The sequence below is a fragment of the Marmota marmota genome, unplaced genomic scaffold, assembly GCF_001458135.2.
Source record: "Marmota marmota marmota unplaced genomic scaffold, marMar, whole genome shotgun sequence".
NCBI classification, from domain to species: Eukaryota; Metazoa; Chordata; class Mammalia; order Rodentia; family Sciuridae; genus Marmota; species Marmota marmota.
Window position 1 is genome coordinate 35,683,931 of NW_026000240.1, and position 17,267 is coordinate 35,701,197.

The window sequence follows — 17,267 nt, forward strand, 5'->3', positions numbered from 1 at the left end:
AGTGGACCCCTCCAGATTCTCTTCCCTCAGATGTAGCCTCAAAAAGACAAGAGAAAAGTTTGTCTTTTCTACTCCCTTCCCGGAAAGATGCAAAGTGCTTTAATAGGCTCCTGGGTAAGAGTGCACTTCATAGCTAATCCCGGCCCCTGACCCTGGGGTTATACATGGAATCTGAGTGAGTCATGAAGGTGAAGTTAGGTTTCATCCAGCAAGCTGGTAAAGAACCCTGAGCTGCCACCTTCCCCTCTTCAGTTCTGGGGTCATCCCTGGAGGCTACCTGGTCTTCCTGATACTTTGTCCCCTTCCATACAACCTTGTCTGCTAGACAGCTGAGCCTCCTAACCCTCTTGTCACCCCGTTTATTCCCCGTTCATTGTTTGATTCACATCCTCATCCTTACTCTGGAGTTTGACCGCTTTACAGTCTGGGAACATCTAAGGACAGTGATTGTGTTTTCATCTATTTGTATTTCCTGGGTCCAGCTCTATGCCCGAAAGGTCCAGTAAATACTGTTGAACTTAACTAAATAGACAGCAAGAGATTCTAAACAGTACAGAGGTAGACAAGTAAGGTGACTTAATCTTCAGTGCAATGAAAAGATTTTGGGTTTTCCAGTCCTGTTGAGAAGTCTGCTATGGTAGACAGAAGCCATGTTCAGAACAGGTTCCTCTGCTCAGGATTATAACTGTAGAGGATCAGATAAACTCATTCTTAGAACTCAGGACAAGAAGTTGGACCATAGGAGTTCCCAGACATGATCATCCACAGGGTATCCATCTAATAACATCAGCACAGTACACCAGCTTCTTGGACCCATGATAGGTGCTCATTTCTTTCTTTTGCCAGTGCCTCTGAAGTTCTCTCTAGAAGATATTCTCTGTTGCTTAAATACTTCTTTTGGAAAGTTTATCCCTTGCTTGGGTGCTCCAAATTCTGAAGGTTGCCCTCTTGTCCCGGAATAGCAAAGTATGTGGCAAATGAGTGTTCATAGCTTTGTCAAAAGGTGCAGAAGGATCCATAGGACCCTTGATTTTCAGGGACCCTTGATCTACTTTTAACACTGTGGGGAGGACATCAAAGGGGACTTCCTCTCAGGCACCTTAAGACCAAACCACTGAATAGTGGACATGCCCATAGAACTCTGCTCTGAATAAATGGTATCCCTTTCCCCCCCACACATAGCTGTCCTAGGTGGGTCAGCTCAGCTGAAACCAACTCTCCCGATGATGAATGAGGACACATCTCCCTTTCCAGGAGTGTTCCTCTTTATATTCTTTCTATTATTCCAGGAGCTCCAGTGAGGGGCTTTTTACCTGGCTTCTCTGGAGCCAGGTAAAAAGGAGGGACCCTGAGGTCTGGGACCTGGGGTAGGGAGCGTGTGAGTGGGCTTTATCCTCATGCATGCCTTGTTATAGCACAACAGGGCCTTTATGGGCACTACAGAGGCCAATTCAAGAGTGAAACTGCTGGAGAATATCGCCTTGCAGCCAAGCCCCAACCTCCAGCAACATTCCTGCAGCGATGTCAGGTACAAGGTGGGGGGTGGGAGGCAGGCAGGAAGAGATGGGCCATTTCTTGCCTCTTCCAGGCCCCAAGGTCCTCATACCAACCCTTTCAGAATCAGACTGACACCCAGGTTCATCCTAACCCTGGGAAAGACAGAAGGCTTGGTTCCTCTTCCCTGGAATGTCAGATCTTCCCTCTATTTAGAGAAGAGCAGGTGCCAAACTGGACAGTATAGCTCACTGTTTCTTCTAGATGGAGGAAGGGTCCAAGCCTCAGTGGGATGCATAATTAGGGGTGAGAGCCTTCAGAACCCAGGAAGGAAGGCTTCAGTTTTGCTGAACAGCCCTCCAGTTCAGATACTCGATGTCACAAAAGCCTACAGCCAGCCTCACACAGTCCAGGTCTGAATAAATGGTATCCCTTTCCCCCACACACATAGCTTTCTTAGGTGGGTCAGCACAGCTGAAGCCAACTCTCCCAATGATGAATGAGGACACATCTCCCTTTCCAGGAGTGTTCCTCTTTATATTTTTCTATTCTGCCAGGAGCCCCAATGAGGGGCTTTTTACCTGGCTTCTCTGGAGCCCTCAGGAGGGACCCTGAGGTCTAGGACCTGGGGTAGGGAACATGTGAGTGGGCTTTATCCTCCTAATGTTAATAACATCAGCAGAGTACCCCCGCTTCTTGGACCCATGATAGGTACTCATTTATTTCTTCTGCCAATGCCTCTGAAATTCTCTCCAGAAGATATTCTCTGTTGCTTAAATACTTCTTTCGGAAAGTTTATCCCTAGCTTGGGTGCTCCAAATTCTGAAGGTTGCCCTCTTGTCCCGGAATAGCAAAGTATATGGCAAATGGACCTTGGGAATGAGTAGGACACCTAGTCAGGCAGGGAAATAGCACAGGAGGCTACTGGATACTAGTCTACATATCTGCAAGACTGGATAGGAGAGATGGCAGACATGTCCTAGAGTAGCTAAAACAGATTTCTATACAGTAAAGGGGTACAGGGTCGTAGGCCTTCTGTCATTACAGGCCTGGAAACAAGGAGAGGGCACTGTATATTACCAGTCAAGGTCTCAGCAGGCTTAAAACAAGAGAAGTCAGGAGGGTATACTTTTAAAAAGAGTGGGCGTAAAGGCCTTAGGAAAAGGCAGTCTCACAGTCTGATAACAATCAAGTGGGCAGTATTACTATCGGGTCCAAAGGGATAAGGAGATGCATGGCTCCTAGAACCCAGAAGGACAGAGAAAGGTGTGGCAAGAGCTACCCTGAGAGGAACAGTGATCCTAAGTGGAGAGAGACAGCCAGGTGGGAGCTAGCTTGGGAGGGGTTAGAAAAAAAATCTCCCTCTCTTTATTCATCTCTTCCCAGAACTCTGTAGTGGCCAGAGTGAAGGGACCCTGTGACACATCTACTCAGGTCCACCTCCTGAACAAGATCATGGGGGAGGAAAATCCATAGGAACCAGTATCAGTGCCCAGAATATGCTCCACCCACTGCAGCTTCTTGTTTCCCCACCCTTTGTGAGGTCCAACTGTAACTGTCATTTGGATTCTTCAAGAATTTCTTTCTTAGGCTGAAAGAAGGGTCCTGAAGGCTGCCATGTTGTGCAACCTGAATTTCCTTAACATGTTCAATTGGAAGGTCTGCCTGGCACTGTCTTCCAAACCATACCCAAGAGCAATCCTAGACTGCCCATCAGGGCCACCTCCCATTTATTTGTTTATTGATTGATTGATACTAAATATTGAACCCAGGGACACTTAAACACTGAGCCACATCCCCAGCCTATTTATTTATTTGTTTATTTATTGAGACAGAATCTTGCTAATTGCTCAGGGCCTTGCTAAATTGCTGAAGCTGGCCTTGAACTTGTGATCCTCCTCCTGCCTCAGCCTCCTGAGCCCCTGGGATTACAGACATGTACCACCACACCTGGATGGCCACCTACCTTTTTGAGGGTGATGGAGTGAATTTTGTACAGGAATAGAAGGAACCTAGAGCCTTTCTACTGAATGTCTGTAGTAGCCCTCAGTGATGTTTTTCATCCCAGAGACTAGAACAGCCTCTCAATCCATTAAACCCAGCCCCAGGTATAGATATGGAGTTCATGATGAAACTGAAGACTTGGAGAATTTATAGTATTATCAGTAACTCCAGGTAGCATGATCTGTGTATTTTGGACTCGGGTTGTATAAATGGCTCTTTCTAGATTTAAAGCTATCTTAATTAATAGGAAGGACTTCCCAGGGAAGGTGCACATCTTATTTTTGGCTTGGTTGAAGGTATCAGGTTTCAGTTGATTGTGGCTATTGTTTAAAGACCTTTTAAAATGTGACATCTACCTTCTTTTGGTTTGGGGGAGGTTAAAAACTTTTTTTCTTTTTCTTTCTTTTTTTTTTTTTTTGTCCTGGGGATTGAACCCTGGAGTGCTCTACCACAGTGATACATCCCCAGTCCTTTTTATTTTGAGACAGGGTCTTGCTAAGTTGCTGAGGCTGGCCTCAAACTTGCAGTCCTCCTGCCTCATCCTCGTAAGTTGCTAGGATTACGGGCATGTGCCACCACACCCAGTGGGCAGGTAAACATTTTGTCTGTGATATTCAGAAACAAAAACATTTTTTTTTCATTTTTCTGGTAAACCAAATTGCCTTCACCTACCTGACTCTTAGGAAATGTAATCCTTAGTCAGACAAGAGTCCCAGACTCATGGATGAGCTCAGGTCCTTCATCTGTGGTGCCATAACTGCTGTGTCTCTACTAAGCCCCACACCTCAGTTTGACATAGAGGCTCCTCTCTCAGAACCCTACTGAATACAGACTGTCCAGCCTCTACAAGGTCCTTAAGCCTCAACTTATAAATGCTGCCTCCTCTCAGGAAACCTACCTCCAAGTCCTATTAAAAAAGAAATTGTAGGGCTGGGGATGTGGCTCAAGCAGTAGCACACTCGCCTGGCATGCATGGGGTGCTGGGTTCGATCCTCAACACTACATAAAAATAAAAAATAAAGATATTGTGTCCTCTTTAAAAAAAAACTAAAAAATAAATATAAAAAGAAAGAAATTGTAGCTCTAGCCCTTCCTATTTATGGGTTTTACCACCTCTGTAGAAAAGGAGCCCTGAACAGTTTAGAAACAAAGATACCAGAGCAAGAAAACCCAGAACTGCCTAGGGAGAGAGGGTGTGATTATTCTTCTCAACAGGCTCCCACAATTGTGAGAGCAAAACTCCAATCAGGCTCATATATTATCCTGCCACTGTAGAAATAGTGAGTTTCCAGAATCAGAGCTATCTCCAACAACTGAGCCATTTGTTGTAAGGCTATGTACAATTCTGCAGCTGAGAATAGAGGCAGGGGAGAAAATTGGAGGTCAACAGGAACTTGTTGGATTCTTTTGTTTTGTTTTGTTTGGTACCAGGGATTGAACTCAGGGCACTTGACCACTAAGCCACATTCCAGCCCTATTTTGTAATTTATTTAGAGACAGGGTCTCACTGAGTTGCTCAGCACCTCGTTTTTGCTGAAACTAGCTTTGAACTCACAATCCTCCTGCCTCAGCTTCCCAAGCCGCTGGGATTACAGGCGGACGCCACTGTACCTGACTGATTCTTAAGCAGTTGTAAGAAATAATAATCACCTCTACACTTCCCAGTTTCCTTAATGTTAGCATTTTGCAAAGCTACAGTCCACAACCAGGACATTGATACTGATGCAATCTCATTCAGATTTCCCAGTTTCATTTGTACTTGTGTGTGTGTGTGTGTGTGTGTGTGAGAGAGAGAGAGAGAGAGAGAGAGAGAGAGAGAGAGAGAGAGAGAGAAAGAGAGAGAGATATCTATAAAATATTATCATCTTTTTAAAAATATATTTATTTAGTTGAAGATGAACAATTTTTTTTAATGTGGTGCTGAGGATCGAAGAAAACAGTGCCCCACACAAGAGGCAAGCACTCTACCACTGAGCTACCCCAGCCCCCAAATTTTATCATCTTTAACATTACAAGGATCCCTGGTGCTGATCTTATATTACCAACTCAACTCCTTCCCACTCTTGCATACTTTCTCTGATCTTAACTACCAATCTCTCCTCCATTTCTAAAATTTTTGTCACTTAAAGTGCCATATAGCAGACACTGTGGCACATGCCTATAATTCTAACTATTCCAGAGGCTGAGGCAAGAAGATAACAAGTTTGAGACCTGCCTGGGCATCTTAGTGAGATCCTGTCTCAAAATAAAAATACAGCCAGATGCAATGGCACAAAACTATAATGCTGGCAACCTAGGAAGCTGAGGCAGAAAGATTGTAAGTTCAAGACCAGTCTCAGCAACTTGTGAGAAATCCTCGGTAACTTAGTGAGTATCCTGTCACCAAAAAAAAGACAAATAAACAAACAATAACAAACAAACAACAACAAAAACAAAAACAGCTATACATGGTAATCCCAGCAGCTTGGGGGGTTGATGCAGGAATACTATAAATTCAAAGTCAGCCTCAGCAATTTAGTGATGCCCTAAGCAACAAAAAAAAAAAATCTGTGCAGCTTTATTTATATAAGCTTTATTTGAGACCCTGTCTCAAAATAAAAAAGGGCTGGGGATATGGCTCAATGGTTAAGTGCCTCTGGATTCAATCCCTGGTACCAAAAAGGAAAGAAAAAAAAAGGACGGGGGATGTAGTTTAGTAGTATGCAGCTCAATCCCCAATACCAAAAATCAATCAATCAATCAATCAATTAAATAAATAAACAAACAAACAAACAAACCGGGGCGCGTAGCTCATGCCTGTAATTCCAGCAGCTAGGGAGGCTGAGACAGGAGGATCGAGAGTTCAAAGCCAACCTCAGCAACGGTGAGGTGCTAAGCAACTCAGTGAGACCCTGTCTCTAAATAAAATACAAAATAGGGCTGGGTATGTGGCTCAGTGGTTGAGTGCCCCTGAGTTCAATCCCTAGCACTCCCTTCTCCCCCAAAATTAAAAGAAATAAAAAGGTCTAGAAATGTAAATCAGTGGTAAAGTGTCCCCTGGATTCAACCCTCAATATTGGGGAAAATTGCTATATAAATGGAATAATACAGGGGCTGGGGTTGTGGTTCAGTGGTAGAGCATTTGCCTAGCACGTGCAAGGCCCTGGGTTCGATCCTCAGCACTACATATAAATAAATAAAATAAAGGCATTGTGTCCAAGAACAATCAAAAATAAATATTTTTTAAAATGGAATAATACAATATTCAACCTTTGGAGAGGTTTTCTTGCTCAGTATAATTTCCTAGTTATCCAAGATCCATTGAGTATATCAAAAATTCAGTTCATTACTGAACAGTATTCCATGGCACATATGTATTGATTTGTTTAAACATTCACTTATTGGACATCTGAGCTGATTCCAGCTTTGAGCTTTTTATAAATAAAGCTGCTATGAACATTTGTGCACATATTTTTTTGGTGAACATGAGTTTCCATTTCTCTGGGATAAATGCCCAGAAGTACAATTGCTGGGTCAGATGGTAGTTGCATGTATTTTTTTAAAGAAACTGTCAAGCTCTTCTCCAGAATGGCTGTACCATTTTTACATTCCCACCAGCAATGCATGAATGATCTAGTTTCTCTGCATTCTCACTCACATCTCTATTTTTAATTTTAGCCATTCCAGTAGATATGTAGTGATATTTCACTGTAGTTTTGATTTCTATTTCCCTATTGTTTAGTGATGTTGAAAATTCTTTAATGTGTTATTTTTCAGATGCACATTGTGTTTGATGAAAAAATCTTCATATTGTTTGCCCATTTTCTTATTAGATTGTATTTTTACTGTTGAGATGTTAGAGTTCTTTATAAATTCTATATACAAATCCTTTATTGGGTATGTGGTTTATAAATATTTTCCTTCTAGTCTTCATCCTTTTCATGTAGATTTTCTTTCTTTTTTTTTTTTTTGGGGTGTGGATGGAGGGGTACTGGGTATTTAATCCAGGAGTGCTTTATCACTGAGCTGCATCTCCATTCTCCTTTTTCAATTTGAATTATTTATTTATATTTTCTTAATATTTATTTTTTAGTTTTAGGTGGACACAGTATCTTTTTTTTAATATTTATTTTTTAGTTTTCGGTGGACATAACATCTTTATTTTATTTTTATGTGGTGCCGAGGATCGAACCCAGCACCCCGTGCATGCCAGGCGAGCACCCTACCGCTTGAGCCACATCCCCAGCCCTGGACACAATATCTTTATTTTATTTTTATGTGGTGCTGAGGATCGAACCCAGCACCCCGCGCATGCCAGGTGAGCACGCTACCACTTGAGCCACATCTCCAGCCCCTTATTTATAATTTTTTTGTTGTTGTTTGAGTTCTTTTGTTTGTGCCCAAGATTGCACAGAGGGGCACTTACCACTAAGCCACATCCCCAGCCCTTTTTATTTTTATTTTTTAAAATATTTTTATTAGTTGTTGATGGACCTTTATTTTACTTACTTATTTATATGTGGTGCTGAGAATTGAACCCAGTGCCTCATGCATGCTAGGCAAGCACTCTACCACTGAGCCACAACCCCAGTCTGCCCTTTTTATTTTTTGAGACAGGATCTCACTAAATTGCTTAGGGCCTTGCTAAATTACTGTGGCTGGCTTTGAATTTGAGATCCTCCTGCCTCAGCCTTCAGAGTCTCTGGGATTATACGCATGTGCCACCATACCTCACTAAATTCTGAAGCAGGATCTCACCAAGTTGCTGAGGGTCTGAGTTGCTTACAGTCATGCAACACCACGCTTGGCTAGACTTTGTTTCTTTTCTTTTTCTTTCTCCTTCTTTTCTTCCTCTTCCTCTTGATTCCCCTCCTCCTCCTCTTATTTTTTTACTTGAGGTACTGGGAATTGAATCCAGGGCCTCCCACACACCAGGCAAGTGCTCTACAACTAAGCTACATTCCTGACCGTGTGTGTGTGTGTGTGTGTGTTGGGGCGGAGATGCGTGTTTCTGTGACTTACTTTTTTTTTTTTTTTTTAATTTTTAAGATCCCACACTTACAAACTCAAAGAAAAAAAACCCATACCTGATCCCTTCAGCATAATCTCTCACTGAAGATGGATTTTTATTCTTTAGCTAATTTTTTAATTTTTGTATCAGGGATTGAACTCAGGGGCACTTAACCACTGAGCCACATCCCCAGCCCTTTTTTGTATTTTTATTTAGAGATAGGATTTCACTTAGTTGCTTAGGGCCTTGCTAATTTGCTGAGGCTGGCTTTGAACTCATGATCCTCCTGCCTCAGCCTCCAGAGCCACTGGGATTACAGGTATGTGTCATGGTGCTGGGCCGATATTATTGTAATGATTGAAAAACTACTTTCTCAATTCCCCTCCTCTCTTGTTCATCATTCTTTAGATGTGGTAAATCTAGCAGTTTTCCTCTGGCTTATAGACTTTTTGGTGATTTCTCATTTGCACTTCATCAATTGCTGCCTAGGTTTGAGATAAATTAAACAATTACAAAGCATGATTAGAGGAAGAGGTACAAGGAGATGTGAGCTAGTATAATGTAGTGTGTTTGAGTCCCAGATCTGATATTCAACTCAAGGCAAATTACTTTACCTTTCTAGATATTACGGTCCACCCACTTTTTAAAATTTATTTATTGGGGCTGGGGATGTGGCTCAAGCGGTAGCGCGCTCGCCTGGCATGCGTGTGGCCCGGGTTCGATCCTCAGCACCACATACAAAGATGTTGTGTCCACTGAAAACTAAAAAAAATAATAAATATTAAAAAATAATTCTCTCTCTAAATAAAATAAAATTTATTTATTTATTTAGGTACTGGTTATTTAACCCAAGGGCACTTCACCACTGAGCCATATCTCCAGTCCTTTTTATTTTTATTTTTTTTAATTTTAAGACAAGGTCTCACTAAGTTACTGAGAGCCTCACTAAGTCGTTGATCACAAGTTTGGCCTCAAACTTGTGATATTCCTGTCTCGGCCTCATAAACTGCTGGGATTACAGGTTTGTACTACTATGCCTGGCTGGAGTAAGCAAAGCAGAGAGCAAAGAGCTTATGTTCCAATGAAAGGCATCGGAGGACAGGCAATATCATTATATAGAGTGTGTTAGGAAGCAGAAAACATGGAGTTGAGGAGATGGGACTACTGGTACAAAACTAAAGGAATGTCTCTCAAGAGGTAAGTAAAAGGGAACTCCATGGCCAGCAGAAGAAACTAGTGGAGCAAAGGCCTGAGGAGGAAGTATCTGGCATGTTTGGGGAGCAGGGAGAATGCTACTATGACTGGAGGTAGGATCAATAGGGAAAAATCAGTACCATGTGGGTCTCATGAACCACTACTATAACTCTGGCTGTTACAAACACAAAGAACTGGGGCTGGGGCTGTAGCTCAGTGGCAGAGCACTTGAATCCAGTGTGAGGCACTGAATTCAATCCTTAGAACCACATTAAAAAAATAAAATAAAGGCGTGCTGTCCATCTACAACTAAGAACAAAACAACAACAACAACAACAACAAAAAACATGCAAAACTTTTGTGGCAAACAAGATGTGATCTGATTCATGTACTAAAAGAATTTCTTTCTACTAAGAAGACCACAGATTAGGGTGGTAAGGTGAGCTTGAAAGCAGGGACACCAGGCAGGAAGCTCTTGCAATAATTCAGGCAAGAAAATAAGGTGGTTTGGACCAGAGAAAAGTCTGGACATGCTGAGGAGTAATTTGATCCTGGATACACTTTTAAGGAAATATCAATTGGATTTCTTGGTACATTGAATGTGGAATGTGAGAGAAAAGAACCAAGGGGACTCTGAGGTGTTTGACAGGACCTAACTGCCATTGCTTAAGCTGGGAGAGGCTGTAGGTAGAATGGGTCTGGAGGATGATCCAAAGTTGTTTGGATATACTATCAAGAGTTGACATGGAAATGTGGAAGACAGTTGGCTCTTGAGACTGGGGTTCAGGAGACAGCTTGAGCTAGACACAAAAATTGTAGTTCCAGATAGAATGTAGGGTTCAGAGCATGGTTATGCTGTAAAGGGAGTAAGTGTGGACAGAGAAAAGACTTTGCAATCTAGTGTTAAAGGGCCCCACTTATGGCAGGATGTCCTGATAGATGTCTCAGCCCACTCCTCAACCGGTGGCCTCAGAAACTATTGCTTCAGGGAAAGTCCCAGAATGAAACATCCAGGGAGTAAGGTACTGCTTTAATTTGTCTCTGACCTTTCAGAGTGTTGACAGTTTAGCAGTTTAGAGGTGGTAGCTCCTGAAGCTTCCCTCCATTATGGACACTGAGGCAATATCTGGGGGAGAAGGTAAGCATCATTTCCCCCCTTCCCCTTCTTTCTCATTATTTTTCAAGGAACCAGCACAGCAACACTTTTTCTCCAAGCATGACAACCGCACTTCTTTTGACAAAGTGAGTGCTACAGACAGGCAAGAGAAGAGACAATCCCCCAGCCCAAGTGGAAGTTGAGCACACAGTAGTTGGTAGGGTGGAGTGAATTAAGATCCTGAAGAAAGGGAGGGTTCTTTAAACAGGCAGAGGAGTGCCTATTTCCCCCACAATATTTCTCCTCTGGGAAATCTCTTATTCTTTTAAGAGTGGTACCTCTGTTTTGGTTTCCTCTGCCAACTTGCCCCAATACTATATGCAAGTCTGCTGGGGGCCACTGGATTTTCAGGACCCCATTTCCATAACAGAATGGTTCCCATCACTGAGGAGGCAAGCCAATGAGGACAGGGGACAGGCCAGGGAGGCCAGGTATGGGCTAGGCATCACCAAACAGATTTGGGATTAGATGGGGCCCAAGGAAATGCTTGGTGCCAAGACTGTGGGCCAAGGGCCCATACCGTTGAGGAGGGCCCCTACTGCCTGCTGCAGGGAATTGGAAGACGGAAAGACCTGGAGCGCCTCTGGCAGCGGCACACCTTCCTTCGCTGGGCACCTTGCGAGCTGGAGTTGAGCCAGCAGCCCCTGGAATCTTCCTACCAGTCCGATTTCCGGCCAGGCCCAGGACTCAGTAGCTTCCCACAGCGCCTCGTCCACTTTGTGCAGGTTCAGCCTCCCCATGTGAGCACCACCTACCAGCAAAACTTCTGCCAGCCATCCCGGGGTGGCCACTGTGGTAGTGACAAGGTAGGACCCCAAACACCGGTCACCAACATTCTGCCTGACCTCCCAGGGATCCCAAGACCCAAGATGCTACAGCACTATCTTTACAGTGGGGTCTCTGAGTGTCTAAACTGGTCTGGAGCATTAAACAAGGACAGCTAACAGAGCAACCTGTCTGTACACAGAAGTTTCATGGGTTGGTGAGCAGTGGTGCTCTGCCATTGGCACTGCTGTCCATGACTGTTGGGCTAGGGAGGTGCTGCCCTGGGGAGCCCTGCCACCAAGTGAGAATGGATAAGGCCTGAAGGAGGCTCAAGAGTCCAGGACAGTTACCATGACCATGGTAAGTTGGTTCCAGGGACCCAAATGTTTCTTTGAAATTGCAGTAAATCCAGCTGTGAGCCCCTTGTACTCAGTATAGCTTTAAGGAAAGCAAAGCCAGAGACTCCTACTTGTGGGCATTAAAGGCTGGAGAAAGAGGGAAGGACTGGCAGCTTCCTCCAGGATACTGCTGCCCTTGAGAGGTTTGGTGAGTGGCCACAGTCCTGCCCAAGAGATGGCTGTCCCACATCTAGCACTCAGGGAGACCCACCAGACCACCCCTCCCTATGAGATGAGCTGAAGCCTTAAAGAGACAATGTGACTTGGAATGGAGTATATCCTAACCCTGTAAAGTTTCATTTTCTGAGCTCTTCTCTGGTCATCCTACCTGTTTCCAGAACATCCAAGATAGTAGAAGAGGGCTGTCATCCAATGTCACCTAAGGCAAAGCTGAGGCTTATGTGGGGCAGAGACACCAGATCACTTTGGGGATAGAGACCAGATCCAAGAGGCTTCCTGTAGACCTCCCTTATCTCTGGGAGAGTTGAAGCCCTGAAAGGAGGACAGAGACCATGAGGGTAACAGGGAGTCCACACCAGGATCCCCACATCAGATTTCAGCAATACTTTTACTTTCATATCCAAAATTCCTGGATCCTCACAACAGCCCTGTGAGGTAGGTAGGGTAGGAAGGTTTCAGAGATCCTCATTCACAGACGAGGATGTTGAGGCACAGAGAGGTGAAATGACTTGCCCAAGGTCATACAACCAGCAACGTAGAGGGCCCAAAGCCAGAATTCCTCTTGCCCTCTGGCAGTTTTTACGTCCTTTCCTCCATTCCCTCTGTGTCCCTCACCCTCTCTGAATATACCTAGGTCTGCAGGAACCTTCAAGATAGGCTGGGATTTTTCAGGAATGACCACTTAGATGGTTCTGGCTAACTCGAGATAGTCAATGCCTATCCTGCAGGGTGTAAGGCCAGCTCTCTCCTGAGCCCACTTTCCTGTTGGACACAGGGCCTAGGGGGCTCCTGGGTAAGGGTGGAGCTAGATATGGTTCATGAATGAATTGTGGTAAAGTTAGATGTGAGCATATGCTTGGCCTATGCTAAAGACAAAGGCTCCCTAACCCAAGCCCCCAAGGGAATGCCTCAAGTGCCTGTCCATATGCCTCCCTCATCCCACAGCCATATAGAGCTCCTTCAGCAGCAAATGGAGCCACAGACACCTGCTCCTGTACTGAGCTGCTCCAGTGAACAGACCCAACCAGGCCTTCAGACTCCATCACACAGACATAGTGCCTCTACAGCTTGACTGGGGCCCTGGGCCACACCCCCAATAACAAACAGCCGGGGCCCTGCCTGTAGGCTAGAACAGGAGCATCGAGCTGTGGGCATGGCAGGCAGTGCCTCCCAGCGCCGACGTGTAAGACTGAAGCTCTCCACGGAGCCAAGAGGGCATGGCTGGTTTCCTGTAGGAGAGACAGAAAGTTGTAAGGGGGTTCCAGGCCCTTTTGCTCACTGAGCCCAAAAAATAGCCCTTGACATCACTCCAGGATAGGCTACAAGTGCCTTGCTCCTCATTGTCCCTGTTCAGCATTTGTTCATTCATTCATTCATTCATTCATTCATGTTTTGATTTGTCCACTTGGCCACGCATTCAGTGATCGCTTGTCTTGTTTCTGTCTCCTAGAGCCCTGATGGCACATAGACCCCCCAGTCAGGCACTGGGCCAGGCAGATCACAACCTGCTTTTGTCACAGATAAGGAAAGGGAGATCACAAATTCCTGACCTCTGGAGTGTCTAGAGAAGGGGGTGTTCCTGCTGGGGGCTACTCTTTTCTATCTTGGGCTCCCTTCTTCTCCCTAGCCCCACAAAGACTTACCAAGACCCCCGATGGCCAAGATGTGGCCCCCAAGGGAGCCAACCACAAAGTCTGCCCTCTTATCCCTCATACGCAGGCTGCGAGGCAGCTTGGTCCAGGACCCTGCAGGAGAGGGGAGGTCATATCTAACCACACATACACACTATGTCCCTCCATCCCACAGAGAGTAGGAGAACAGCCCAGGACAGCCACTGCTTACCATGCTCTAGATCAAACATCTCCACAGTGTTGACAAAATGTGGACGGGAGTAGAAGTTGTGGGGCCCAGGCTGCTGCAGGCCACCCAAGCTAAAAACATTGCCTTCAGCCATGGCACAGCCAGCAAAGGCCCGGCGGCTAGGGAGGCTCGGGTGCCGGGTCCAGGTACGGGCCTCCAAATCAAAAGCTTCAAAAGCAGTCACTGGGAGCTTGCCCTGGCGGCCCCCTGCCAATGGAATTGGGACACTTGGGGAGAGAGTCCAGGGAACTTGATGGGCTCCTCATTCACCAAGTTGCAGATATGTCTGCCCCAGCCTCCCAGGCACAGCTGTGTGCACATCCGCATGTGGATCATCTACCACACAGTTGCTCAGGCACTGGGGTTTGGTTTTCCAACCTCAGCAGGGCCACCAGCAGTCAGAGCCTCAGAGTAGTCCTGGATCATCCCAACAAAGCTTCTCAAGACCTGCCATCTCAGACTGAGCAATCCCTCCCACACCAATATATGGTGATGGACTCTAAACCCCTTTCTCACATCTCCCAGACCCTTACCCAAGACATAGATCTTGTTCCCATGCAGGAAGGTAGAAGCCCCATAGCAGGGTGTGGGCATGGAGGGTAGCGAAAGCCAGCAGTCACGGCGGGGCTCATATACCCGTACCTGGGCCTGGGGGGCCGTGTCAGGGCCCATTCCTCCCAGGGCATACACCATACCATCTGCATAAAAAAAGAGTAATTCAGACTGCATTCCAGCCTAGCTAGGGTAGCCCACCCTGACAGCTGCCCTAGTCATGCCTGGAGTGGCTGGAAACCCATGGTGTTTGTTTAAAACCTGCTGCACATCTGGGGTGAAAGCTGGGAGAGGTAGGATTCTCGCTCTGGCCAGGGCCCCTCTGAGTGAAGAGCAGGAGGCGGCTGATCTAATTATAATCCAGCTCTGTCTCCCTGGAGATGCTATAGCAACCAAGTCTGGCATCCAAGCAGGGCTGGTCTAGGCCAGTGGTCAGACCTGGAGGCCACAAGGTAGGGGCTTCCTTGTTGGGGGTCATTTAAACCAGGTGTTGGTGGCATATGGATATCTGCTTAGCATGAAGCTCAGTCTAGGGAGAAGATTGGAGATCACTTGGCGTGGGGGCAGGGCTGGGAGAAGGCTTAAGCCTATAGGATAGAGGTGCAGGCCACAGGCCTTCAGCATCAGTCTCCCTGCCAGCACCTCTACACCATACCCTTACACTAGCTTAGGTTCCTGCCTTCTGTTAAGCCCTCAGAATGAGCTAAGTGCATGTCTAGTAGTCTTGGGGTGATGTGCCTGTCAACTGGGTTTCCATGGCAACCATCTCCAGGTCAGCTTGGCCTTTGTCCATATGAGGATCCCTGGTGTGTATGTGTATATAGTGGGGGAGTCTAAGCACTTAAGCATTTGCTGGGCTCTGAGCCAAGGCCCTGCTTCCCTCCCCCCACCCAAGACTATTTATAACCATGAGAGTCATTAGGCCACCCCCCCTACTGTCTCTTAGAAATGAGGAATGGGGCAGGGTGTTGGCTGAGACTTCCTATCATTCTGGGGACCTGTCTGTGGTTCTGTCCCCACCTCATAGCCAGAAAAGTCAGTTAACAGCCCAGTTAAGAGGGAGACATGAGAGGATACAGGAAGCAAAGCAATGTCTGGGCAGCTCTTGTCTAGTCTCTGAGAGCAAGGGACCAAGTCAGGACAGAATAGAAGGTTTGGGGCACCTTGAGACCTTCCTTGGGAAGCCACTCACCTCTCTCTACAGTTGCAACCCCCATGGCTGCTTGAGGAAGGGTGGCCCGACGCTCCCAGCGGCCTTCATCAGCTAGGAAGGCCTCCACAGCAGCTACTGGACTCTGGATTTCATCCACACCCCCCACCACTAGCACCTGCTTGCCCAGAACCACAGCAGCTGCACCAGCTCGGGCAGTGGGCAGAGGCGCCAGTGCCAGCCATGTGTGCGAGGCCATGTCCAGTGTTTCGGCAGTATCCAAGGGTAACCCAGACCGGCCACAGCCCCCCAACACCAGCACCTGCCCATCCTGGTGCGCCACTGTTCCATACACCCGGCAAGTGGGCATGGGGGGAAACACCTGCCAAGCAAAGGTGCAGCCACCACCTGCAGCCATGTCATTCACTGCTGTGGCAGGCCATGCTATCTGCTCAGGCTGTAGGCCTTACTGGGGAGACATGATAGAGTCTCATCTTGATTCTGCCAAGGATGCGAGGAGTGTCTGAGCAGTCCAGGGAATTGCCTCCACCTGGAGGAGAAAAGGAAAAACAGGGTCGGGGCTTCCTAACCATCCTTTAGGGAAACAGACACAGCTTGTTGCTGAAGGCAGGGCAGGCTAAAATCACTGGTGGGAAAAGTAGGGGAAAGACCTACCCCTCTGACTAGCACACCTTCTGGAGTGGGAAGGAGGACATAGAGAGTGGTCTCCTCTGTATGGGGGCATGAGGGATGTTCCTCCCCAACCCCTGTGCTAACAACTAGGAGCAACTCAGTCAATCTGGGTCTAGGTAGAAGGAAGGTGACTAGAACAGAACTCTCCAGCCTAGTGCCCTTCCTTTCCTCTCAACAAGCCTCATCCTGGTTCTGCATGAGGTAAGTACTGCTAAATCTGGCTTCCAGTGTGCCCTGGGCAGCCTGGGATCCATCCATTCTGGTCCCCCACCTGCTGTCCCTAGTCTGATTCTAGGGTATCCTTACACCACCATTTCACAGTGTTCAACCGTTCTCGCCAGCAAAAGACCAGGGTCCGGGGTATCTGAGGCTCAGGAGGCCGGGTGCCAGGGATCCACACTCCCCTAGAGGTTCACCCTCAAGGATTTCCCATGCTAGCAGATTCCCTGGCGTCTAGAAGAAGGGGGTACTGGTTTGGGGAATCTCATGAACACAGGACTCTAGGATACCAGAACCCAGGGCGTTTCTTGCAGGAATGCGCAGCTGGACTTCTCAGTCCCTTAAGAGCGGGATTCAAGTTCTTCAGCTTTCCCTTTACCTGGGGGTTTCCACTCAGACCATGGTTCTCCTCCTGGCCCCAAACTTCCAGTTCCCTGAGGTGGGGGCGGGTCTGGGCAAGTGCGCTTGGGGGGTCTACGCTCCACGCCCCAAACTTCCCCTGAGCGCGGCTCCCGTGGGACTCACCCGCCGGGGTTCCGTGCCGCCGGGGCACGGGGTCCGCCGTTCCGCCTCCGCTGACGCCGGCTCTGGCTAGGGCTGTAGCCGAGCTCC

At 46.8% G+C, this 17,267-nt stretch overlaps 3 protein-coding genes across 7 annotated transcripts in view; 1 reads left to right on the forward strand and 2 right to left on the reverse strand.

Annotated features, from left to right (window-relative positions):
- Positions 1 to 12,436, reverse strand: part of Iho1 (interactor of HORMAD1 1) — a 51,887-nt gene extending 39,451 nt beyond the window's left edge. Inside the window, exon 1 of the mRNA XM_048794497.1 lies at positions 12,330 to 12,436. The gene's annotated coding sequence lies outside the window, so the exon portion shown is untranslated. The remainder of the gene's footprint in view (positions 1 to 12,329) is intronic.
- Positions 183 to 11,784, forward strand: CUNH3orf84 (chromosome unknown C3orf84 homolog). The gene is made up of 4 exons (XM_048794059.1): positions 183 to 216; positions 1,341 to 1,528; positions 10,868 to 10,924; positions 11,369 to 11,784. Exons 1-4 carry the CDS (start codon positions 183 to 185, stop codon positions 11,780 to 11,782), a joined length of 693 nt encoding a protein of 230 aa, XP_048650016.1. The 3' UTR covers positions 11,783 to 11,784.
- A 114-nt stretch (positions 12,437 to 12,550) lies between the features above and the next one.
- Klhdc8b (kelch domain containing 8B) overlaps positions 12,551 to 17,267 on the reverse strand; it is a 10,184-nt gene continuing 5,467 nt past the window's right edge. For 3 of the 5 annotated variants that reach the window (XM_048794504.1, XM_048794503.1, XM_015487218.2), the window contains exons 2-6: positions 15,786 to 16,293; positions 14,575 to 14,739; positions 14,024 to 14,248; positions 13,825 to 13,926; positions 12,551 to 13,410 (exon numbers count right to left, since the gene is read on the reverse strand). In XM_048794504.1, coding sequence (XP_048650461.1) covers positions 13,214 to 13,410; positions 13,825 to 13,926; positions 14,024 to 14,248; positions 14,575 to 14,739; positions 15,786 to 16,161 — 1,065 coding nt within the window. In that variant the 5' untranslated portion in view covers positions 16,162 to 16,293 and the 3' untranslated portion in view covers positions 12,551 to 13,213. Of the gene's footprint in view, positions 13,411 to 13,824; positions 13,927 to 14,023; positions 14,249 to 14,574; positions 14,740 to 15,785; positions 16,294 to 17,034 lie in introns of all 5 variants that reach the window. The other 2 variants (XM_015487216.2, XM_048794502.1) reach the window with 2 other exon arrangements.

Bases quoted from the DNA above. Each gene is read 5' to 3' on its own strand.
- CUNH3orf84 (XM_048794059.1), top strand. From the start codon at position 183: ATGAAGGTGAAGTTAGGTTTCATCCAGCAAGCTG. The intron at 217-1,340 runs GTAAAGAACCCT...CCAGGTAAAAAG, and splicing joins AGGTTTCATCCAGCAAGCTG to GAGGGACCCTGAGGTCTGGG. The intron at 10,925-11,368 runs GTGAGTGCTACA...ACCGTTGAGGAG, and splicing joins ACCGCACTTCTTTTGACAAA to GGCCCCTACTGCCTGCTGCA.